At 36.6% G+C, this 25,012-nt stretch overlaps 4 protein-coding genes and 1 non-coding gene across 5 annotated transcripts; 2 read left to right on the plus strand and 3 right to left on the minus strand.

Annotated features, from left to right (window-relative positions):
* The first annotated feature begins 9,745 nt into the window (after positions 1–9,745).
* Golgin104 (Golgin 104) lies at positions 9,746–14,088 on the plus strand. The gene is made up of 11 exons (XM_014239716.3): positions 9,746–10,458; positions 10,515–10,727; positions 10,787–10,906; positions 10,966–11,029; positions 11,741–11,895; positions 11,958–12,100; positions 12,182–12,362; positions 12,669–12,908; positions 12,979–13,278; positions 13,340–13,696; positions 13,756–14,088. Exons 1-11 carry the CDS (start codon positions 9,883–9,885, stop codon positions 13,828–13,830), a joined length of 2,424 nt encoding a protein of 807 aa, XP_014095191.2. The 5' UTR covers positions 9,746–9,882; the 3' UTR covers positions 13,831–14,088.
* Positions 12,496–12,568, minus strand: TRNAM-CAU (transfer RNA methionine (anticodon CAU)). Its single transcript has one exon. It is a non-coding gene; the product is annotated as a tRNA-Met (tRNA).
* Positions 14,089–14,657: 569 nt separating the features above from the next.
* Positions 14,658–15,477, plus strand: LOC106621022 (uncharacterized). Its single transcript, XM_014239707.3, has 3 exons — positions 14,658–14,736; positions 14,804–14,982; positions 15,050–15,477. Exons 2-3 carry the CDS (start codon positions 14,806–14,808, stop codon positions 15,431–15,433), a joined length of 561 nt encoding a protein of 186 aa, XP_014095182.2. The 5' UTR covers positions 14,658–14,736; positions 14,804–14,805; the 3' UTR covers positions 15,434–15,477.
* Positions 15,478–15,484: 7 nt separating this feature from the next.
* LOC106621021 (uncharacterized) lies at positions 15,485–16,751 on the minus strand. Its single transcript, XM_014239706.3, has 2 exons — positions 16,466–16,751; positions 15,485–16,413 (listed from the first exon to the last, which is right to left on the minus strand). The coding sequence occupies exons 1-2, from the start codon at positions 16,649–16,651 to the stop codon at positions 15,862–15,864; spliced, it is 738 nt and encodes a 245-aa protein (XP_014095181.2). The 5' UTR covers positions 16,652–16,751; the 3' UTR covers positions 15,485–15,861.
* Positions 16,752–20,803: 4,052 nt separating this feature from the next.
* Positions 20,804–21,929, minus strand: LOC106621030 (glycine, alanine and asparagine-rich protein). Its single transcript, XM_014239715.3, has 2 exons — positions 21,851–21,929; positions 20,804–21,793 (listed from the first exon to the last, which is right to left on the minus strand). Exons 1-2 carry the CDS (start codon positions 21,927–21,929, stop codon positions 20,844–20,846), a joined length of 1,029 nt encoding a protein of 342 aa, XP_014095190.1. The 3' UTR covers positions 20,804–20,843.
* Between the last annotated feature and the right edge of the window lie 3,083 nt (positions 21,930–25,012).

Genomic DNA, 25,012 nt, shown 5'->3' on the forward strand with positions numbered 1-25,012 from the left:
TTATGCAGTTACAATCTGACTAGAGTTGGAGGCAGTCACAATATACAGAGAGGGGAAATCAGTCTGGAGATGGACGTTATTAAATTATTACTTCATTGCAATGAAGCAAGAAGAGTGCCCCGAATGTAGCTTCGAATAAAGTACGAATATGAAAATGAAAGGCCAAAATGCCGTAGACGGTTACAGCAAATAATAATAAGAGTATGTTCAAAAAAAGGCGAGGATTGAAAAATTCGATTCTACATTTTTTTACAAAGAAGCTTTCAAATAATCTACTACCCTGCATTACTCAGTTCAATACTGCCTAAAACTTATGAGATTTACTTCTGCAGACTGATAAACTTATAGACACACTTCGAACAAATTGGAGCCAAAGATCGACCTTTACCTTTTTTTTAAGATATCAAAATTTTCAATCCTGTGAATAGTATGCATAAAGCTCTTCGTAACTCATTCCGATAATTTATAGATTTTTTAGTGACAGCTTAGAACTTATTGGTAGTATGAAAATGCAATGAATGTAAATTTCGTGGTCACAGCAATAAATGTGTGGTATATGAATTGAAAATTAATCGCCCACTAGTCGAGAAACACACGGAACATTAAACATACCCGATTACTTATAAACTCGTGTCACTACGACACACTCGACTTCCTTCTTTGTGCGGGAAATAAGAGAAGGTCTATTTAAATGGCACTTTAAATGCCAACAACGCAAAAGACAAGCAAATGCATTTTAAAAGAAAGGTCAAAGCATTTCACAGCCTCTCTAGTCACATCATTGGAACCATGAAACGCGTACAATAAACATCAACTACAAATACTATGTACGTGGAACAAAGAAAGTAAGGCGGCAGCAGTGACTTCCATGTTGATGGCAAAATTTATTGCGTCGTAGTCGTTGGCGGATGGCTTGGTTGTTGCATCGTTGGATGGCTGATGGGCGATGGTAAATGGTTGATGGCTGGTAGATGTTGGCTGCCAACTGGCGTCTGAGTAACAGGCATGCGTGACACATGTGCCAAAAGTATTTAGGCGGCGTATTTGCGATGCCAACGCGCCAACACCAACAACCACTTCCGTTTCCGCGCTGGACCCACCTTTAACTCACCGAACTGCGCGTATACCGACATATTACATACTCACAAACACATGCTAGTTGTGGAACATTTTTTTAATTGCAAATCATTAATAAATTTTACAGCGAAAGCGAATTGCGAAAAGGCGAAAATAGTGTTGAACGTGATGTCAGGGGCGGTCATTGAGCACTCGTGCTCGTGGCTGTCAAGGCGGGCCAGGGCGGGTGGCGCATGCAGTCGCTGGAGTCGTGGTATACGGCATTTTATATGTAGTTATGTGTGTATGTATGTATATGAATTGGTATCCATTTAGATGTATGTGTGCGTGTGTGCTGGTGCCCTCTGTTGAGTTTGACTGCATTTGTTTTAAAAATAGGCATTGGCATCTGTTGAGCTGCTGCACTGGCAAAACTGCAGACACTCGCCGCGTCGGCTGAGCGGTGCGGCGCGAAGCCAAATGGTGCAATACTGCACTGGAATGCAGCTCCAGCGGCAGCGGACAGTGCACATCCGTTGAACGACGGCGTGAAATGCGCTGTGCTCTCTTCAATTGGGGTTGTTGCTGTTTGCTTGCTGTTGGCGCATAGCCATTCCCTGCCACACAGTGCATGTTGCCGGTAATAAATCTATTTTCGTCCTGGATGCTTGCATTACAATAAGCAATGCAACACATGCAGAGGGCAACACGACGCGACGCTTCGGCTTTGAAGCAACCTTCGCGTATGTTGTACACACACTTGCAATCACAAATATATACATAGGTATATATATATGTGTGTGTGTGTGTAGATGCATTAATTGTGGGCAACAACCACACTTGATGTTGTTGTGTCTTGTCGGCTGCCACTGCAATGCCACTGCACCCCAACCAGCGTGCAGTGACACGTCGCATTCGTGGTGGCAGCAACTAGTGGTGGTGGTGGTGGTGGCGTTGGTGCTGATGGCAATCTTACTGGTGGCAGTGGCGTTCTTGTTTTTCCAACGGTGGTGGGGGGTGCATTCAGTTTTTATTTTAAGATTCATAATTTCATGAACAACTTTGCGTAGGTATACCTACGCTTTTTGCTGCCGTTCAGAATTTACAATCCCGAATGTCTGCACACATATGTGTGTACTTACCTACCTACAAATATATACGAGTATATACCTACATACCTGTGTGCATTTGTACAGTTACATGCATAGCGTGCAGTTTATATTATTTCTCGATTTATTTACAATATTTAGTTCAATGATCAAAATCAGTTCGGCCCGCTACGATCCACGCGTGTATGTGTGTATGTGTCAGTGTGCGTTATGGCATTTACATTTCCAACGCACATACATATGTATATGCATATTCGTTGATTTGCTGTATGGGCTGCGGCGTGAGTGCAATGCCACAAATTTTTAGCAGCCAATTTCGCCAAAAGTATACAGGTCATACGCAAATTGGATGAAAATAAATGCAGAGCCGTTAAAATCACCGCACTTGCCAAAAGATAATTACATCGTAAACATATTTAATTTTTGATTTATTTAAAAAAGGTTTATTGCATGCTAGCGTTGGTGAATTGGTGTGGGCAAGATGGATGAATGTGACCACTTATGGTCTAACAAAGCTTTGTGAAAGCGCTAATACTCCATTTAATACATGTCTTAAGATAACAATAAAGTAATGTATGTATCTTGAGAAATGCATTTGTTGTAACGGTCTTCCAAAATTTCGATGATGCTTCGATATTTGAAGCTTCTAGACTTTCAAAATTAGCGTTCTTTACCATTTTGGCCTTCTCTCTTTAGTGAAATCCTTTTCCAGCCAGCTCATTTTTAATCTGGGAAAGAGGAAATAGTCTCTAGAAACCAATTATGTTGAATACGGTGCATGGAAGACTAGTTCATAACGTCATTTCTTGTCTTGATGATCTAGGCATTCTTTTAAGTTGCTAATTATGTTACTATTCAACCCACTATATTTCATTTTACGGCCACACAACAAAAGTTTCAGATTTTTGCGATATTTTCTGACGTTACTAGCCTTCATTGTGACTTTCCTCAATTAGGTGCTACATTTGTCCTGTTGCAGTTGTAAACTTGACCGTTGAATATGCTGTGGCAGAATTACTGTGATACTTATGAAGCCATTTTCTACATCAATGGTATTGTAAAATGTATCAGGAAACAATATTTTTTTAAAATACAATATTCAATTTTTTCGACTGTAAATGATAACATAGGTAGCATTACTTTGAGATCAGTGACTTGAGAAAGATTGGACAGTATTCTAGTTAAGGTTAATACTTTAAGACAAAGATAACTTTTTTTCTTGTAATGAGATTTCTCGGTAAGACCATAGGCCCATGAATATCTTCTCATAAAAGAGGAAGATACTAGAAGAATTTATTTACAGAATTGACAGCTTGTCTGCCTGAATCGAAAAGGGTGGCATAAGAATATTATTTTTGAAATACTTCATTTGTGATTTTAAACTGTCTTGTGAATAGGACAAGAAACTTCTAATTGATTATGGCATAAACAGCGTTTTTGTTCTGAAATAAGGACTGTATAAAGATTTCAACTCAGACTCTGCAAGAGTTGTCTTTTGAATTGTAATGGCAAAGAAGCAATCATTGCTTGTGTAATTTTTCAACCTTGATATTTGTATGACATTAATCAGCTACATTTTTTATTCTATCAAACTAGACATATAATTCTTATAAAGTTCTTCTGTTCCAAAAAGTTACGTTAAACAAATTATAAACAAACAACCTGAAATCTTTGAGTACGCCACCTGAAACTTTTGAGGACTAAGCTAATTCAAATACTACTTTCAAAAAGTTAGTCGTTATAGAAACGGTTAAATTATTATATAAATTCACCGAAAAGAAGTTGTCCTTACGCCGCCTTGTCTAAATTGGTCACCTTTTTTTATGTCACTTTTTTTAATTTTTAATCATTGTGTAACACCATCAACTCTGTCAGGATAGGGAACGATCTCACTGTTGCATTACACACCAAACTAATCAATTGTACTGTTAGTGATGGCAAGACGAAATATACATATTCTGTCATGAAGTGAACAGTCACTGTACTTTCGTCTTCGTTGGTAGTTAATTGTTAACAATTTCAGATATTTACATCTATCATGGTACCATTATAATCATAAGCCTTGAAATCCAATATCATCACATTTCTCAAAAAGTCTTTCATTAGAAGTCTCTTAATATGCTTAACATTCTTAGCAAATTGTTCAGAAATATGACTAATGACAACAGCCAATGGAGTTAGTTAAGAACGGCGAAGATAGCGAAAGATAGAATGATCAGTTTTTCAAGTTTTTCTACATACTTAACACAGTTCAATGCATGGGGAGTCTTCGCCTAGAAAGTATTTAATTCTGTACCTTCTTGTGCTAGTGGAAGAGAGAGTTTTTTTCTGCGTTGGAAAACAAAGGAGGAAAACTTGGTTCCTCGTGGTGTTCTGAATTGGTTCCTACTATCGAAGAGAAGAAAACAATGTTGATAACGTCAGACAGTTTTAGTACATGGGAGATAGAAAAGCTACAAATCGGTTGTGCTAATTTTTGAAAGAAAGTTGTACTAATAGTTTATATATTTACTACCAAGCTTAAGACTGTAGTAGTCAGTGAGCGGTTATTTTGTTCCAATATCATCAGACTGAAATCGGGTCGGAGCTAAAAAGTCACTGAAGGCAAGGTAGAAACTTTTCAATATTTTCTTCTCAACTGTCCACCTTACCCGAGACTGAGGTTGAAATAGCTCGAGTCTCAGTCATCCGAGCTCAAAGCGCTTCATCGATGCATGACAATCTCTTGATATTACCTAACTTAGTCTTAATCTGAATTTAGGACATTATACTTTATATTTTTTTTATTTTGGTTCGAGCTTTTTTTAACGCTTTCAAATACTTAAATTAACCTCCTCGAAACAGCGCTTGTTTCAAGGGTTTCCTCTAAATTCGATAATGGATCCTTATGCCGTCATCACCACTGACATTTCTCACAACTCTCATTGATTCAAAATGAAGGTAACCAAATATTTATGAAAATTTGTTGGAGCAATCACCTTTGTGTATAGCTGTGTAAATCTACAGTGTATATTTGTAAATATAAACATCTACAATTGTATAAATCAGTTTGTCCAAAACAATTTTTGTTTGGAAAATTTTCACACTACGCACTTGAAAACCTTCTTTGGTTACTTGTCTGGGCTGCGGTGTCATTGCACCTGAATTTTATTTTCAAATAGCAACAGGATTTTTCCCTTAATAGGCTGATAAAAAGGAAACCGGCGTTGCAATGGTTAAAGAGCAGTACAAATGGATTTTGAGAAACAAGTGCCTTGTACGACTTTATATACAAACAGGGAGATATGTACATACATATGTTTTCATAAAATAACAAATCATTCATCATGTGTCTTCCTTTCCAACTTCCTTTGACTTGTGGCAAATTGGCTCTGCTCTTGCTCCCACACACACACACACACATATTGTTTTGATGTATATGTACCTAGAAACTTGAATGCACTATTCCAAGTGTAAATTCTTTTTGGCGATCCATTTGTGAGTTTGAACGGATATAGTGCTGATTTTTCTTAGATCATTTCAAAGAAAATAACACCATAAAAGTCTATTTTTAACAAGTAGTCTTTCAAGCGGCATACAAGTGATAAAAACCAAGCAAAGGAAAGCCCCGTAGGGCGTGTTCAACTCTATGCTGCTCGTCAAGAGTGACTAATAGAGAGCACATAATAGAAACATCAAATGAAGCGCGATTGCTGCCACCTCAGCCGTTTAATAACCGAGAGACTAAAAGCCATCACACAATGCTTTCGGAAGGGGCTTTCGACAAGGCATTGAATAACTTCTGTTTTTGAATTTTTTTTAACCTAATTCCATTGTTGTATTATTTTCTTCAATTTCATTTGCGTTCAAAGCGCCTGCCAACTAAATGGACAAGTGCCATTCACGAAACAAGTGCACAGATTCGAGAAGATTACAGTTCGCCAAGCATCGGGCAATGATCAGTAAGCTATTCGTCATTTTTTTGGTGGCAATCAGTCTTCTAATACGCTTAAGTATACGGATGGAGAACAGAAGGCGATTCTTATTGCGCTGTCAATAGGAAACTAATTCTAAAATGGTACAAATTTGGTGTATATACAAAAATAGTACATATAGTATAATATATTCATATATATTAGGGTGTGTCAAACAAAAAAGCACAACCGAAAGTATAACAATTATAAAATTCTTTCTCAGTTTTCATCAACACCATTCCGGGGATAAAATTTATTGTGGACGAATTGGATATTATCAACATCACAGCTTTCCTGGTATCAGCCTGTTATTTTATTATCATATACGGTTTTTAACCGAAACTTAGAGATCTACTATATTTATGTTTACTTCACGGCTTATACCGAAGGCCGAAGAAGAGGGGCTTCGAAAAAAAAAAGATATCCATTTATTACCAGAAAGCATTAAGATTTCCCAACAACTTTTTTTGGGAGGTATTTTAAAATTTTAACTATCGTATTTATATAATAATTGAGTATAAATATACATACATATATACATTGTTAAAAGAAGGGTTCTTCTGTAGCAGCCCTATTTAGAAAGTACCTCTCAGACCGACTATGCGAGTATAACATGGTCCCTGATTTAACTGACAAGTCAGTTAGCATTCAAGGAGGATTCCGAGACCAATACCAAATAAGGATGTCAGGCTTCTTCACACGAGCTATAGTAAATCTCCATTCTGCTCGATCAATGTTTGTAAAGTAACGAGTGAGAGATAGAGATCTCGAAACAATACCAATAGAGGGCATACTGCTCAATATTCCAATTTTAAAGAAATTATGCTGCAATGAATGATGACTGAAACTCAAAACTTTTGCTAAATCTAGTTGTTGAAATGGATTAATTTATTAGTTTCAACCAACCTACCAATTCAGTTGGTGGTAAATTTTATATATACTGGGCAGACTGAAAATTTTATATCGATACCATGAGAGGTTATCAGCGATGTCTATATATTGGTATGCCTATGGAATAATTTTCATCTCTCTAACGGGCAAATCGTTGCAGAAACATGAGTATGGAATCAGAAAACCTGGCCCGATTTGAAGGAGAATAATGTGCGGTTTCAAGAAGAAAAAATATTGTGGCACTAATCATACCGTAGCCCAAGAACTCAACATAGGGCTCATTGTAAAGAGAGATATTTTCAAAAAATGTCATTAAATTTTCACCGTTCTAAGAAAACAAATCTCAACATGCCCTAACGTCCATCAGATCGCTTATAAGCAGAAGTAAAATCATTTCCATATACACTTTGTAGACACATGTAGTGCATACAGCATACATCCCGCCTAGAAGCACTCAAATAAGAAAAACAACAACGCCAAAAGCACGTACAATTTAAAGCAAAGGCCGCAAACTTCTTCAAAAAGCGGAAACGCAAGGTTCTGCAGGACGGACGATCGGGGGTGGTGGGTTGGTGGAAAATATTTCTGCGTTTCATTTGAATGTGGCCATTGAACTTTTCACATACATACATACATATGTACACACTTATTTTATTTTTGTCTTGCTGCTTTCGGCACTCTGCCATCTCAGACCGCCCCACATCTTCGCGCCTAATCTTCTTCGTTTAACTCATGTGGTTCGTGGTAATTTTACTGTTGCCGCGTTGGCGAATACAACAACAGATATGACAACAAATGGAAAATCAAAATAACGAGACCGCTTCGAAGGAGGCGGTTTACTAGCAGGTGCTAAAATATGCAAACGGCTCGGTGCGATTTTCTGACTTATACAAAACGCAATTTTTATATGCGCATGGATCTACATTTGTAAATTCATATGTATCTAGTTGTATTATCAATTATCAAACCTTTCGATATTAATCATTGTAAATTCTCTAATACCTTAAGTTACTGCCGTAATATACGAGCCCACCTTCAGGAGTGGCAAAATAATAAAAATTAATTGAATGGATTCACTCCCCTTGAGTGAGTAAACTCTCCGTTTAACAGCCATTAAATATATGTAGTTATTATAACCTACATATCAAATGGGCGCCACTTGCAGCCACTAGCGAAAAGGTTGAAATATTTTCTGACAAAAGAGGCATGTTTACATTAAAGTCCTTTGGCTTGACCCTATCTCTCTAAGGTAACCAACATGGCTCTGACCTCTCTTAAAATACCAATATGGTAAACATAAGGGTTGTACCACTACTGACCATAGCCGCCAACAAAGAAAATTCAAACTATTTATCTAGATCTTCATGGGCAAGCATGCCAGTAGGAAAGGCGTAGGGATGGATGGCCAAGAAAGAAGAATAAAACTATTCGTCTTTCCATTAGTAGAGACGAAGTTACTGTCCACATTTACACCTTATCTGGGCCTAAGTAATCATCAAGAATTCGTCTTTCAGTTCACCTTATATGCAGATGGCTGCTCGATTACGGTGTCGGGGCATTATAATTGATAACACCAATTCAAAAGTGACCACTCCGTTCTCGCTTCCCCATTCTAAAAATCCTAATATACTCACACTTAACATTAACTTAATAGTGTCAAAATTCTTAATTCTTAATTTTGACAACTCGGAAATGCAGTTGAAATTATTTGCAGTGCTGCACTTATAAAATGGTCGCTAGGAAAATCCAAATACAGAGGCCAAGCAGGATCTTTAAATCGCTTTTAGGTCGTCCTAGGGAAAACGTTTGCAAGGATGACATGATGCGAGACTCTCTCATTTTCGCTGATTTTTCTGTTATTCTCTTTCCCTGATTATTAAAATCAGGGAATTTCGAACAGCTGATGTCAAAAAAGGCGGGATGCCAGAAATAAACCCGCTAAAAATAGCTAACAAAAGCAGTGCGAAAAGAACGACACAAATACTTTTGAATAACGTGCAACTAAATTTTATTTGTTAATTTAATTTAAAACGTTCATTATAAAACCATGATATTTTATTATGACTTGTATTGTTTCTTTGTTATAATTTTTTTTATTTATATGCTAACTTTTTATGTTATATGCATTTTTAAAAATTTTATAATATAAATACAAGTATATAGAGATGTATATGCGTTATATAGGCCTACTTGGGGACGGAGCACCTAAAAATAATATCGAAATGCAAAATACCCCCAAGTTTTTTTTATAATACCCAATCCATTTTCGTTCGACAGTGGCATGATTGGCAAATGTTATAAAAAATGTGGGTTTTGACAGCTCTCTCTCGATTCAAAGAGTCTCGCATCATTTCATCCTTGACGTTTGCTCAGATACTAAAATTCTCTTTAATTAACATCTGTCGCGATATGTATACTGAAATCAACCCTGCAAATGCAGATGCCTTTTCCTATAAACAGGCAATCGACATCATTCATAAGAAACATTATGCATCAATTCTCTCCCGCTCTACCACCAATTGGAGAAGAAAAACTCAAGTTATCTCCGTATATTAAAGTAGTTTAGACCCTCAAACAATTTTGTATATAGACTAATATATCAACATTCAATATATCCCCACGATTATCGTATAGTCTTCAATAATCGATTATTGGCGCTGTAACCAAAGTAATGACATCACTATATACACACAGCTGGTTTTCAGTGCTGCCTTTGCCATAAAAAAATGCACTATTGTTGGCAAAAAGTTAATGGGAGCACTTATGGGAATACATGACGCGTAAACATGAAAAAGAAATCGGTGAAGAATTCGCGAAAACATAATTAAATAAACAAATTTTTGTAAAACATGCATGGTGTCGATTAAGTAAAAATGAGCACGCTAGACGAAAAAATGGAAGCAACGTTAAACAGTGTGCAACAAGGAGAAAATCTTGATGAACATGGTAACGAAAATATCGCAAGGGATGAAGTGGAGGAGATACAATCAAATCTGCAGTTGCAAAATGTGGCACAAGACATGGTCATACCAAAGGTCGAACACCCCGTTCAAGAGCTAATTGAAGCGGTGCTGACACAAAAATCGATTGCAGGGCAGCAACTGGTTGGAACAGCTGTTGCAAAAGAAAATGAAAAATGTAACCAAGGTTTAGCTATGGAGACTGAAGTTGCTTTGGAGGCAATTGATAAACAGTCAGCAAATACCGAAAATTTGCCACAAACGATTATTTCAACACCACCATCTACGGGAGGAACTCCAAGCTCACCATGCACACCCAGGTCACAAGTTGATAGCTTGTCACATATTGAGTGCTTAGCGCAAATTGAGCGACAGCGGCAAAATTATGAACAGCAAATAGAACAATTGCAGACTGCACTAGCGCAAAAAGATAACATGATAACACTTTTCCAACGAGAGAATGCCATACTTGATAAGGAAAAAAATGCTGTAACTATATATATTTCCAAATTATATGCAGATTTCAAAAAGTTTATTTATTACAGTTCCGAAAAGAAAAAGAGCTCGCAAATAAAGAAAAAGAATCAACAGTAATTAAGTTTGCTATGAAAGAAAAATTACTATTAGATGCCAAGAAAGAAAAGGAAACGGTTGAAAAACAGCTTGCTGATGCCAAAAGAGAAGTGAAAAATGTGTCCATTCGCTTTCAAGCGCTTAACGAAGAGAAGTCCCGTATGTCATACATAATCGATGAAAAGGTTGTAAATTTTTAAAGAAATTTGTTATTAAATATTTAAATTATATAATATTTATTCAGTGCAACGAAGTTCGCAAGTATCAACGCGAGTGTGAAAAAATAAAAACCGATTACTCTCATTTGGAATCGAAGCTTAAATATCATGTGAATAAATTAAATATTGAAATAGAACAACGAATGGTGGGTTTTCAGTGTGCTTTAAATATAGAACATTATTTGTAAAATTGCTTAATATTTAGGCTATAGAAAAAAAACTGGAGGAAGAACGAAATGCACCTAATAAATTGGAAGAAAAAGCAAATGGTAAGTGATTTCATAAAAATTTAGTGAATATGCTTTGTTTTAATTTTTTATACCCTGAAGGGGGTATATTAAGTTTGACATGAAGTTTTTAACCAGGAGGAAACATCAAAGACCCTATAAAATATATACAAATATACATAAATGTTCAGCATAATAAGCAGAGTTGATTTAGCCATGTCCGTCTGTCTGTATATAAGCCAAACACTCTCAGTTTGTGAGAAATCGATCTAAAAATGTGCACATGTTTTTTCGGAACCGCCGATATCATACAGCTGTCATAGAGATTAGATAGCCGTTACAACAACAACATAGCTGCCATACAAACATCAATCAAAAACCAGTATTTTTATAGAACACTTCTATTTGAACTTTAAAAAAATTTTAGATTGCTTATTGTCCGACGCAATCGTACATTCTACAATTCTCCAAAGAAACTATTCAAATAGGACGATTGCATTTAGCTGCATAATAAATTTTCAATCAAAAATCAGTCCTTGTATGAAAGGCTTTTCTATTTGACAAGATGTTTTCACGAAATTTGACGTGGATTATTGCTGTAGACAACATTACAGTCTCCAAGAAAATTGTTCAAATCGGACAACTGGAACATATAGCTGCCATATAAACTGGCTGATCAAAATCAAGATAATGATACTTCTTTATGCTGTAAAAAATTACGTTTTTTTTTGTAATTTTTCTTCATAATTTAAGAAAATCTAAAAATGGAGTTTGAGGCCAATTCGATATTATTAAAACATGAAATTAAAAGTAAAACAGATCAATTAGAGCAATTGCACAGGGAATTGAATAAATCAAAGGAGGAAGTTAAATCGTTACAAGAACAGTGTAGCAAAGAGATTTTGGAGGTAATTTTTGATAAAATATTAATAGAAGTATATATTTCAAATAGCATTGCTTTATTTTACAGAGATCGGATCTTTGTACTGCGCTGGAAAAGCTGCAAGAGGATCACAATTCATTGCAAAATGCTTATAGCGAAGAAATGTTGATTTCTGCAAAATTACGTTGTCAATTGGATGAGCTTCAGGTGCTAAAAACTCAAAATACTCTGTAAGCACGTGACATTATTTATACATACATTTAATAAGAAAATTTACATAGAATTTATTTTGAAAATTTGTTCTATTTTAGAAACGAAGAAAAAATCATCACACTCACTCATTCAGCAGAGGAAATGAAAGAAAAGTTACAAGATAACGAACAAGATTTAAGTCAGTTACATGAAAGAGAAAGAGAGCTGTTAAGTATTAATAAGGAAATTAGTGAATCAATAGTTGCCTTACAAAACGAGATTTGTTTGCTAAAGTCTGAGGTTAGTAACTGTAAAGTTATTATTCAAATACTTATATATTTTGTATCTGAATTTTCCTGAAATTCGAAGAATAATTCACTTTGAACTTTTTTTTATGTGAATTCTTGAAATAATTTAAATCCAAAAAATTATATGCCCCGGGTGAGGCTCGAACTCACGACCTTAAGATTATGAGACTTACGCGCTGCCTACTGCGCCACCGAGGCTATATTAAATTGTTGTCAAACAGCTTTGTTGTATCACATGTGCTATTATAATAATGAATTAGAACATTTGCTGGGTTATAAATTAATCAAATTTTTTCAGGTTCAAGGCATTAGGGCAGAAAATGATATTTTAAAGAAAGAGAAATTAGAGTACGATAGCAAGTATAGCAAATTGCATGAGGATTTGAAAATTGAGTTCGAAAAAAAATTGGAAGAAAGGCAATTGTTTGCTAAACATCTTTCAGAGAAGACCAAGCTTTATGAAGTTACGAAAAGTAAATTGGAAAACGTTGAAGGCGATTTCGAAGCGACAAAGCATAAACATGCGACTGTTGTAAAGGTAATACCATACAAAATACGAAATTTATTTTATAAAACATTGTAAATTTTGGCATTAATATGTTCAAAAGGAACTGCAACGTGAATTACAAAAGTACAAAAAGTCGATGGCGCATTCAACAACTTTAGAAAATGCTAATGTATGCCAATATTGCGCGCAATGTAAAAGTATTTTGAGTAGTGCGGAATCCAATGTGCCATTATCAAATGGGTTTGATGAAAATGGAACTGCGTCAACGGCAAAGCCAAATCGCTCGCATAGCCGTACCAGCAGCCAAAGTAGTCAAGCGAGCACAAGTCGTCGGCCAAGCGAGACATCCGAGTCGGAAACGATGGCCAGTAGCGTTACGACCATACAGCAAGATTTACAGGTAACTCTCATAATAATATTATGATGATTTTGCGATGGTAATATTAATAATAATTCTTTAGGGTCCTTCCAAAAAACACTTAGTTGATCGCATACTGCGTCTGCAGCAAGCTTCGGCGCGACAAACGGAAAAAATAGATTTTTTGGAAAATCACACGCTTTCTCTTGTTGCAGAGCTGCAGAAAAAGTCTAAAGTCGTGCAGTATTATATGCTGCGCGATCAAGCAGGAGCACTTACCTCAACGAGAAGTGATCAAAACAAGTCTGACTTGGCTAAATATGGCAATGGTGTAATGTCAGCTATATACAATGGCATTAAAGGCGACACCAAGAGTATGACATTAGAATTGTCACTGGAAATAAATAAGAAACTGCAGGCAGTACTTGAAGATACTTTGCTCAAAAATATAACATTAAAGGTAGAAAAAAAATAAATCACTTAGAAATATTTGCTAATATGATGTGGTCTTTTCTACAGGAAAATTTAGATGTATTAGGTTTGGAAGTGGATAACCTAACCAGAAAACTAAGGCTTATGGAGTCCAGAGAATGACACAGACCAATGTTTTAAATAAGCAAGACTGCGACATACATGAGCCACAAATCTATAAAATTCTATTTAGTATTAGCTTAAATTAGAACAATGCAAGCAGTCATTTTGTAAAACTACATACATAGTTCAAATTAAATAACATTCCATTTTGTAAGGTAGTTTTATATACTTACCAAAATATACATTTTGGTAGAATGTATGAACAAACAAGTTATGCAAAGAAAATAAATAAGATAATATATTTATGAATAACAAAAATTCACAAACCTTTCTATAAATTGAGCGCATTTGAACATTTTTACTATGTTTACTTGAGATGACCTTTAATAACGATTAACGAAACAATTTTTTGCATAATATATACAAAACGGAAATATTTAAATCTCAATTCAGACGTTCTCAGTTCGATTTCATCACTAAAATATAGTTAGTTTGGTCTATCAAATTTATTTTGATTGATCAGTTTGAATGTCAGCAGAATGGTATTTTGATCTGAATAATTTCTTCCGAGATTGTAAAGTTGCCTTGGAAAATAATCCATGCAAAAATTTGTGAAGATATCTCGTCCAGTTTATTGCTATAGTTGTCCGATATTGGCGGTTCCGACAGATGAGCAAATTCTTGGTGAGAAAAAGACGTGTGCAAGTTTTAATATAATTAAGGGTGTTCGCGTATATAAGGTTTTCTTTTGGATGTTACAAACTTCATGGCGAACTTAATATACTCTGTTCAGGGTATAAAAACAACTTGTCTTCTCCTATTAGAAAAATAAACATGAAAAACATAAGAAGAAAGCATGCGTATCGGTTTTATTTTTATCTTTTCGATTGGCAGCACCGTCAGCATTGGGTGGGAGTACGTTCAAGCATTTCAATACCGAAACAGCTGTTTCACATCGCAGTGCAGGTATTTTAATTCATAATCACATCTTTCAATTATTGCTGCTAAAATATTGGAATTAAATAATATAAAGCAATGAGCGCAGTTAAATATATAGGTCGTACAACCGATTTTCGTGGCAAGAGTCTGTGGGAGATTATAGGCAATCTGCGCGACTACGGAGTTGGCCGGCTGATAATACGTAACATGTTCCAACGATATGAAGAGCCTTGCTATATGCGCATACTTAAAGTGGAGGTTACACCGCACGATGTTAGTTAAACTACAAACATATTTAACTTAAGGCCTTCTGCTAAAGATAGTACAATTTCTTTTATAGCCTGCTAAGGACCCAATTCGTAAAGTGGCAGTAACGGTAGAAAAGACGTGGAGAGGTGTAATTAATCCAAAACCAGTCACCCTATACAGTACCACCTATAAGCCGGACTACGAGTTAATCCCCAAAGAAGAAGAAGCGAAATATACCAACAACACAAAAAATGTGTCCGAACAAATATTAGCAAATAGTATTGAGTTTCCTCCATTGTTGCGCGAATTTATTCGACAGGAAACTGGTGTAAAAGAACCAATAATGAAAGTTCATCATAAGATAAATCACAATAAACTAGCACGACTGGCTAAAGAGGGTGAAAAGCCGACTATTGAATGTACTATGGGGTTAGGTACTCCAGCCAGTCCAAAGCTATATGAAGGTGTCCTATAAGCGCACTGTACTTCCTTATCAAAATATATTAAGTTGTAAACATATTTGAAATTGTGGTTTGCTTGAGTATGTATATTCAAAGTTCTAAAAGGAAAAGCGGGTATTCTTAAACTTTTTTTTAGTAGTTTTTAAATAAGAGTTGTTAAACCAACTAAGTGTAATTCCTTAACAATTTGTGTTTTTTTAATCACTCTTATTGTAAAATTAATATTAATTATTTTAAAAATATGTAGGTTAAAATTAATGAGGTTGAATTTTTTGTTGTAAGTAAATTTTGCGGTTGCTTTTTTTCACAATAGATATTTGAGATCAGCTTCTGTCTGACCAAATCGCTTACTTCAAATAACAATTAATACATATTCAAATATGTACATATATTTATAAATTAACCAAATAATGTATAATATGAAGCTTTTAAGTTAATAACTTCAATTATATTTTGTTAATTTTGCGCTAACTTCATTAGTTTTATGAGAAAAGCTTCTTTTTGAACAGCAACTTGACCCTTGTTCTGTTACTTTAGCGGCGGTTGAACTTTTCTGAACTTGGTCTTTAGAAAAATTCTTGGAGCCAAAAGATTCGTCTTCTTCATCGACGTCATCATCAAAATTATCTTCAAAGTTAGATTGGTTTTGATTATAAGATTCTTTGCTGGTGGATCCATTTTTTTCAGCCTCTTCACTGGCCATTATTTCTCTTTCCCTCTGTTTAGCTTCTTCCGGCGTCATTCCTTGACCTATTCTCTCCCTTATCCTCTTCTTCTGACCAGCTGTCCAATATACGTAGTTACATTCACTTGAAGTCTTTGAGTTACGCACGAACTTTTCTTCTTCTGCTTCAGGAACAAGTATGAAATCAGCTAAATAGCTGGTACTTTGGATATTACATGGTCGTGGGAAAATTACTCCACGATATACTCTTTCCACAGTAACCGGGATTCTTATTTTGTTAGCATTTTTTGGATTGTCGGGATGTTTTATCTGTTAAAAGGGAAATAGTGAGCAAACTCCTCGTTTATCAAAAGCAACTTACTGATTTTGATGTCATATCTACAGTCAGTATACGCATGTAAGAAGGATGCTCTTCATCCTGCTGAAAGGAGCCACGAACTATTAGCCGCCCAACGCCATAGTTTGGCAAATTTTCCAACAGTTGCCAAAGTGGTTTTCCGCGATAATGTGGTTTTGGGTGACCCTTTCGTTTATTCTTTTTTCCCATGTGTTAAAACTCTTATAGACACTTTCAAACAAATCAGAAATGAGCACTTGCTTGCTTTGAATTTTTTTTGAATATATCTGTATATGCACAAAAAGTCGATGAGTGGTATATCGAAGTTGTTTACATTTCTTTGAAAGCACCAACAAAGTACAGCGGTTGGAATCGTATTTGAACCATTTAGATGACGTTCAGACGGGCACTCTTTTGTCGCTCATTATAGCCAAATTTTTATTTGGTGTCGCTCACTTGAGTCAGACCATTTTCTGCATTTTCTTTCATATCACATTCTTGCACGCTTCATGTAATTTTAAAATGTAAAGGAATGCCGAATTTCTTAGCAGCAAGCACGACAGTCTGGTTTACGTAATTGGAACGGACCCGGAATTCATGCGGTCAAGAACTGTCAACGCCGCAGAATTCTGCCGCTACAACAACAAAAACTCTTGAATGTCAGAGTATAAATACGACACTTCGTGTCGAAAACCGTTTGGCGCTAGGCGACTTTAACGCGCACCACGACCTTTGGCACTCCTGCTTGTCAATCATAGAAAGATGGAGATGGAACCGATAGATGATTCGACATTCTGCACAATGAATGACGAAGCCCTCACCAGAATAATGGGCACCTGTAATAGTTCTCCGCATATTACCATCGCTAGCGGTGGTCTAATAAGTAGCATAACTTATGCCATCTCCCACATCAGACCATCTTCCCATTATTATATCGATCGAGAAACCCCCCGATTTTATTTTTGTGAACAACCGCACTTTTGTAAACTTAACAAAGCAAACTGGGCCGGCTTCACAGAATTTACCGAGAGTACCTTCGCCGCATTACCTATCCCTGTGTTGTCATCAACAAGGCAAAATCGTCCAAATCTATTGACCCTGCACTCTTCAAATACCCGATGTGTCGTAAGTCGGAAGAGTGGTCCTACTACTGAAAACTGGGAATCCCGCCAACAAAGGTCTTATCGTCCGAAGGCTCTTGAGGCCTTGCTACTCCCAACATTCATAGCCCATCTGAGTCTAGCAGACCACCAGCATGACTTCCAAAAAGTACACAGCACCACTACAGCATTTAGCGTCATAAACGCCCAGATAGTACATGACCTAAACCAAAAGCCGCTCCAGGTTGAAGAGGTGGACTATAAATTAATTATGTGGTCGGCATTCATTCGTTTCGAGGTAAAAATTCCAAGCTGAGAATAATTAAATAGGGGGTTCCGTAGGGTGGGGTCTTCTCCCGTTACTGTTTAACTTCTATACCTCAAAACTCCCCATCCACCAGAGGGAATTTCCATGAATCGTGCGTTGATGATTGCACGATATTGACGTCGGGCAAAGGAATCGATGGCATATGCTCAAAAGTAAACGGCTATCTTTCCTACGATCATATTCACGAACTGAACTGCTCCTTCTCTCTCCTCATACGACCGCGATAACTGCCAAAGTATAGAGCCACAACAAAATCCTCCAGCCGCTTGCCGGTAGCTTATGGGGAAAAGACAAAGAAACGTTGTTGGCAAAATGAATGGCAATCGGCCGGTCGGTCTTAAACTACGCCGCACCGATATGGTCGCCTGGATGTAGTGCAACGCAGACGAATAAGCTTCAGACATGTCAGAACACTGCACTCCGGATTATTCCAGATGTATTCCGTCCGTCTGTTAGAGCAAATGATAACGTGAGTAAAAATTTATATATCTTGATGATACTTGATACTCGTGTTTCTTATGATTCTGGGAAGGTTGGAGGCAAATACGAATTACTGTAGTGGCTCCACTCCCTAAGGTATTTAAAGTACACATTTCACAAATAATCAAAGCTATATCAACCAAACTTGCTTGGAATCTCATTACAACCACGTCAACCCCCATAAAAATGTATATAGTAAACAATTTACGATGCGCAAAAATACGATGTTCATAACATTCAAAACATTCTTAACAACCATATGTTAGATATAGTAGATAGTCTGCGCCAGCTTTTTAAATGAAAATAACTTTTGAACCTACAACAAACCTTATTTAAAAGCCATTTAATTGTCAGTAAAGCTTGATACTTGATGCTAGGGATTTCAAATGTATTTAACCGACTGACTGGCCCTTTTTTATGCGCAGTTTGTCATCGTAATATTAATCAAAACTAATGTTCATTTTAATAATTATTCACCTTTTCGTAAGCAATAACTGAATTGAATTTTTTTATTTTTCGTTTAAAAATTTTCAGCTGCTTACTTATCTTCAAACCTTCATTTTTAAGGTTGGCAACACCAAGTTCTTAATACCAAAAAAGAGTTGGGTTGATCTGAAGTTTAATTGCTTTAATTTCAACTTTTAAACTTTGAACATGAGTGGTTTTTGTTCTAATAAATTATATATATAAATTTTGTTGTTAAGGCAAAATAGGTTAGAAGGGGGATGCATATAAAATATGTATGTATATATGTAGGTGAAGAACCAATGAAGATATTGGAATAAAACCTTGCACAAATATTGTCCTCTCTGTTAAAAAAATGGCAAAATCATATGATGACCTTGGTGTCTTTGGATGATGGAACACGGATACAACGTACATGAAAAAGTGGATGCAAATTGAAAGAAACACTTTCAGCGTCATACTTGACTTCTATGGCAGTTCCATGATTAGAAAGAAGATGAACTCGACGCAGCTACAAAAAATTTTGCGAAAAAGTATTATGTTTGTGTATCGGATAAGTTGTCTAATGAAGCTATTCATCTCAGACACGTTTACGATGCAAATTTTGTAACCCATCTTACTCCATACGACTTATGGAATGCCATCAATACTAAAAATTAAAAAGACTTATCTCAAATATTTGCATTGCTTTAAGAATATTTTGCACTTTACCCGTTTCTGTTTCAAGTGGTGAATTTTCGTTTAGTGCTTTAGCAAGGATCAAAAATTTCATCGATCATGCTTGTCACAAGGCAGGATTTCTGGACTAGCTATAGTGTGCCTAGGAGCAGAATTAGCCAAGAATTTGGGTTTCCAGACTATTATCGACGCATTCGCTGCCGCCAAAGCTCGAAAAGTCTACTTCTAAGTTTCAAATAATAGAATTGCACAAACTTAATCATGATAGTCAACAGATTTCAAAAGAAGCATATTTTCATTAATTAGATCGATAAATTAATGTTTGAATGAGATGTTTCTGTTTTCTTATCAACTGTCAAGTCTTGATATTCCTTTGTTCATATACATTTAATTCTGTTTTTACACGGTTTGAAAATAAAAGAATTTTTAATTTTTTACACGATTATATTCCATTTAACACGACTAATATTTGTGTGGGCTTATATTTTATTGGTCAGATTTAATTTTTGCAAAATATGTTCATATCACAAATTAAGAGGAATTCCAAATTGACTGGTCAGAGCAATTATAAATAGCACAAATTTAGGGGATTGATCAACGTCTTTTTTCACACGGTTTTTTCTAGAACCAATCTATATTCCATGAAAAAACAGAATTAAGTGTATTCCGGTATAATCTGGAAAAATATTTTTGTCTGAAAGTCTAAATATGAACTGATATTTTCAAAATCGTACAAAACAAATTGTGTAAAACAAACCCAACATCAACAAAAGCAAAGAGCAAATTAAATACAGATGTGATGAGAGCATAAAATACCACGTCTGTTTTACTTATTCTTCAGAACCATTGAAATAGTAAGTGGGCAGTAGGTTAATAAAATTTACAAAATATTAGAAACATTCATGTAGGAAGAGGCTCTGAACCTTTTTTACCCCTTGGTCGGGTTTTTCTCTCGGTGGCCCTGCTTCTACATCAAACTTTGACTTATTCGTAAAACGCTTACCTGTCAAGTTTATTTCACTTTGTCAGAACTTTTCTACGGTGTTTTTTGGCCGCATTGAATACATTCAGATATTTAGATTTCGCTTTTAAGCGAATCCGCTGTATTTTAAGAAAATCTTACACAATACCCAACGTTGACGAACCAAATAGCCGTAAGCATGCGAATTGTCATCTTTCTCGTTCTTCCATTGTGGCTTAAGTGAACTCTCAACATCTCATTTTAACATGTTCCTTGATTTTGTGCACCAACCGTTGAAATAAAAACTAGATCTTGCTATCTTGATATTATTTATTTTTGTTTTAATCCAGAAATGTTTAGCTCAAGGTCCCATGCCCTCCTATACCATCATTATTGCCTATGCTCGTTATGTGCTTCATACTGTATTTCTTGGCCATGTGCAGTGGTTTCAATGTCATATGATGAGTCATCTCCTTCAGCACTAGGCGGATTGTGATTGGTGCTCTCGTGCAAACCGATGGTGGCGTGCGCAGCCGCCTTAGATGCATTCACCTGAGCTTCGGCGGCAGAAGATGCGGCTTTCAATGTCGCCTCCTTGGTTGCCTCGTAATCGATACGGGCCTGCTTCAGCTGCTCCTCCACTTGCTCCACGCGACTTTTTGCCTGACCGACCATTGACGATTGTGAAGCCAACTGATTATCCACCTCACTTGTCGCTTGCTCAGCCTGTTCGGCTAGCGATTTCGCATTATTCACTGCCGCTATCAGCACAGAAACATGATGATTGGCAGACTGCGCTGTTTGCTGTGCCAACTGCGCCGCGATCTTAGCAGATTTCAATTGCTCCAGCTCGCGCGATAGCGAGCGTTGAGATTCCGCTGCCTGTTGCTCCAACTCCTGCAAAATCACCTTTTTACCGGCCAGCGCTGCCTGCGCAGTAGCAGCTGCTTGCGATGCCGCCTGTGCCAAAGTGTTTTTGGCTATGAAAGCAGCCTGCTTGGCGGCGGCGTGTTGATTGGCTACCGCGGTGTATGCCTGATTGGCCGATCCTTGCGCGATGGAGCGCAAGCCACTGCCAATGCTGTAGCCAGATTTGCCACCAACGCTCTTACTGCCACCTCCGCCACCATGCGAATGCACACTGGGCAGTGATTGCTTGTATTCGTAATAAGGACCGCTGTGTGCCTCAAGAGACGGACCTGATGGCAGCTCATGTGGATGAAGTGAGTTGCTATTCTCGTAAAATCCATGTGCTGGCGCTTGTGGCGGTCCAGAAGGCTGCTTGTAGATATAGCCACTACGTTTATTAAGACGTCCAATTGTGGTGGAACAACTGAGCGCTGCGTAAAGAAACACGAAGCCAGAGTCAGAGAGTTTGTAAATATTTGAATACCTACCCAATATTAGTAGCGGCACAGCGAGCGTGTTTGCTATGTTGCACTTGATCATGTTTGCTGCAAATTCAGTTATGAGCATTTGAATATCCTGTGCATTGATTTTATACACAGCAAATGCTTTGTAAACACCTGCAAAAACAATACGCGCATACATAATCAAACACATAAGGAATTTCTTGTGGCACATGTTGCTAGGGGTCGGGCAGCGTCGGCGGCGGCGTGCAGTCACTTGTAACGGCAACAAAATGCGGTATGAACGCAATTTTGTCCAACAGCAGCAACTTTGTTTGTTGCCAAGTTTATTAGTTGGCCGCTTGCTTACTACATAGGTGTAAAGCAATGCGGCACTGGCCAAGCAAATATGTGCAGGTGTGAGTGTGCGTGTGTGTGCTCATTACTTTGTACTCTTACTTTTCACAAAGGTACTTAGTGAACGCGATTATTCTTTTTACTTGAAAATTTCAGTTTTACTACACTCATTTCGCTTAGTTTAGACCACACATTGTGGCATAAAGCGCTTTTGAGGAAGTGAAATTTCCAACTGGCATTTATCACGCTTGCTGCTGCTTAGGTATTACGAGCATATGTGCTCAGGTGAGGTTGTGTTGCGATTAAAAATAGTAAAAGAAATTTAATGAGCTGTTGCATATGGTCAGTTAAAAAAAGCGCAGTATAAAATATTGAGAAAAGCAATCAAAAGCCGTAAATTTTGCAAGCGCTAATAATTTCAACGCCAATAAAATCATAAAGAGATGCAACCAGGCACCATCTGCTTTGTTGGTCGTAAATATTAGGTTATATAATATTTTTGTTAAATTCACAAAATATTATTTTTAGTTCCTGTTCCGCTGTACAGTGATCTAATTCTACTAGAAAACCTAAACTTCAAGGTCAGAACTTAGCAACACGTATTTGACATTCGAAAGAGTTGAGCTCCGTTATATCCGTTAATGCGGTTTGAGAAACTCGTTCTCGATTGTTATTCTTCGTATACCTTTAACTCATATTAAATAGTTACGGGTAGTCTTATGGATGATTAGAACTTATATACGTATATTCGGTTTCGAGTTACCCTACGATGTTACGAATTTTTCTTTAAGATATTTTGCTTAATATGCATCATCATCTATTTTTGGCGCCAATTATTCTAAATTGAAGAAATCATGTTCGTTTTCACCTTATATAGCTTATAAAGCCAATCAGGGCTGGGAGATGATGTGAACCGATTTTTATGAGGAAACCATATTGAAGTTCATAAAATATCACTGATATTTTCGGTTTAAAGTCAACTATAGTTCAGTTTATGGGTGCTAGAAAAGAAATTTTAAGATGATGGGTGCCACATATCAGAAATATTTTGACGGAATTCAATATATCTACTGTTTTTTGGTAGTTTCGAAAGTTAACCGTATTCGGTAGATGTGCGCATTTTGTATCAGTAAGTAATTGTTTGTATCAGTAATTATAACATATAATATGGTTATAAATCACGCCCACTTTTCGAACATTTTAAAACGTAATTCAATTTCCCTATCTATTTTTTCGCGAATAACACCGGTTAATGATACCATCCGCTCAGAGTTGCAAAGATACATGCACCAAGTTTCATCAACATGTCTAAAATTTTAATCAAGTTATCATAGTTAAGCCCTAAGGGGCTGAGTATTTTTTACACTTAACTTCCATTAGAACGTTTTTACTACAACTACTCTTCGAGATCTGTAACGCGAAAGTGAATTTTGTATTCTTTTCAATAGTTACAATTTATAACAGTATTTAATATTCAATTATGCTGTCCTGAAAATTTTTAGAAACACACCAAAAGGTGTTATTATTGGAGACATTTCTTTAATTTTTTATATTTTTATTCAAATCCATGTACTTTTATTTTATTTTAGATGTGTGGTATTCAACGAGGTAATACTTTTTTAGGAGTTGCACTTTTTGACAGCTGTTACTTGATTTTTACTCAGTATGGTTTGCATTTCATAATGAACAGACTTACCCCGGGATAAGACATTGCATTATTTGCAAGCAAAGTTATTACCAAAATATTCTTTCGGTTCGCGTGACGCATCCAATATTCGGTCAATACAATCGCCTAGCAAAGTCGGTAATTCGAGAAAACATGGAATGGTTTCGTACCAGTTTTACTCTAGTGGATAATGCGCATCCTCATACATGCCTCACAGTGCGCACCAACGGCGCTATTGCTACTGTGGTGCAGAGTGCCGAAGAAGACTCGCGCAATAATTCGAGCTGCGAACCTCCACTTTATGGCCGATTTACCGGAAGGATTTTGGTTTGAATGCTTACAAAAACCAACTCGTGCCAGAATTAAAGCTGAAAGACCATGAAGATTAAAAGCCAAAGGACCATCAAGAATAAAAACCGAAAGACCATCAAGAATTAAAGCCGTACGTTCGGCGAATGGGCCCAACACGAAATCGTCACCGATCCCGATTTTCATAAGAAAATTTTGTTCAGCGATATATGATGATGATAATTCACAAGCCATTGTTGAGACCCCTTTAAATTCTCAAATACTTTTTGGTGTGTTCTGTGGGCAGAAGGAATAATTGGTTTATGTTTATTCAAAAATGAAGCCGACTATAATGTTACAGGCAATAGAAAACGCTATAGAGCCATGATTAATGACATTTTCGTGTTTGAATTGGAAGATGTTGATGTAGACCTTGGTTGCAGGAAGACGGCGCTACATGCCATACAGCCAACGAAACAATCAATTTATTGAAGAAAACTTTTAGTAAGCGCAGTAGCTCGCGTCGTGGCCTTCAAGAATCTAATTGACGCCTTGGAAGAGAATATTCGGTGTGTTATTGCTGACATACGGCCCAACTTCTTCAAAAAGTAATTTTGTCGGGTGATAGTAAAATGCAATGATGAACTTTATTGGCATCTCAAAGGAACGAATAAATAAAATCATATATAATTTGTTACAAATAAGCCACACGGATTATTCAATTGTTGATACGACAGAAAAATTTAAGGGATTATGCTAAGGATTAGTCAAGATGGAATGTTGAGGGCCTCGAAGCTTCACATCACCGAACCGTTACCAAAATGTAGGAGGATCGCTACAAAAAGTCCATGTCTTTAAATGGAGATTATGCCGAATGATGAAAACGTATTTTCATTCAA

This window comes from Bactrocera oleae, chromosome 6, assembly GCF_042242935.1.
Source record: "Bactrocera oleae isolate idBacOlea1 chromosome 6, idBacOlea1, whole genome shotgun sequence".
Taxonomy (NCBI): Eukaryota; Metazoa; Arthropoda; class Insecta; order Diptera; family Tephritidae; genus Bactrocera; species Bactrocera oleae.

Excerpts from the sequence above, each read along its gene's own strand:
- Golgin104 (XM_014239716.3), top strand. The coding sequence starts at position 9,883 with ATGAGCACGCTAGACGAAAAAATGGAAGCAACGTTAAACAGTGTGCAA. Across the intron at positions 12,363-12,668 it reads TTTGTTTGCTAAAGTCTGAG|GTTCAAGGCATTAGGGCAGA; the intron begins GTTAGTAACTGT and ends AAATTTTTTCAG. Across the intron at positions 13,697-13,755 it reads TCAAAAATATAACATTAAAG|GAAAATTTAGATGTATTAGG; the intron begins GTAGAAAAAAAA and ends TCTTTTCTACAG.
- LOC106621030 (XM_014239715.3), bottom strand. The coding sequence starts at position 21,929 with ATGCTCATAACTGAATTTGCAGCAAACATGATCAAGTGCAACATAGCA. Across the intron at positions 21,794-21,850 it reads TGTGCCGCTACTAATATTGG|CGCTCAGTTGTTCCACCACA; the intron begins GTAGGTATTCAA and ends TTCTTTACGCAG.
- LOC106621021 (XM_014239706.3), bottom strand. The coding sequence starts at position 16,651 with ATGGGAAAAAAGAATAAACGAAAGGGTCACCCAAAACCACATTATCGC. Across the intron at positions 16,414-16,465 it reads TAGATATGACATCAAAATCA|ATAAAACATCCCGACAATCC; the intron begins GTAAGTTGCTTT and ends CCCTTTTAACAG.
- LOC106621022 (XM_014239707.3), top strand. The coding sequence starts at position 14,806 with ATGAGCGCAGTTAAATATATAGGTCGTACAACCGATTTTCGTGGCAAG. Across the intron at positions 14,983-15,049 it reads TGGAGGTTACACCGCACGAT|CCTGCTAAGGACCCAATTCG; the intron begins GTTAGTTAAACT and ends TTTCTTTTATAG.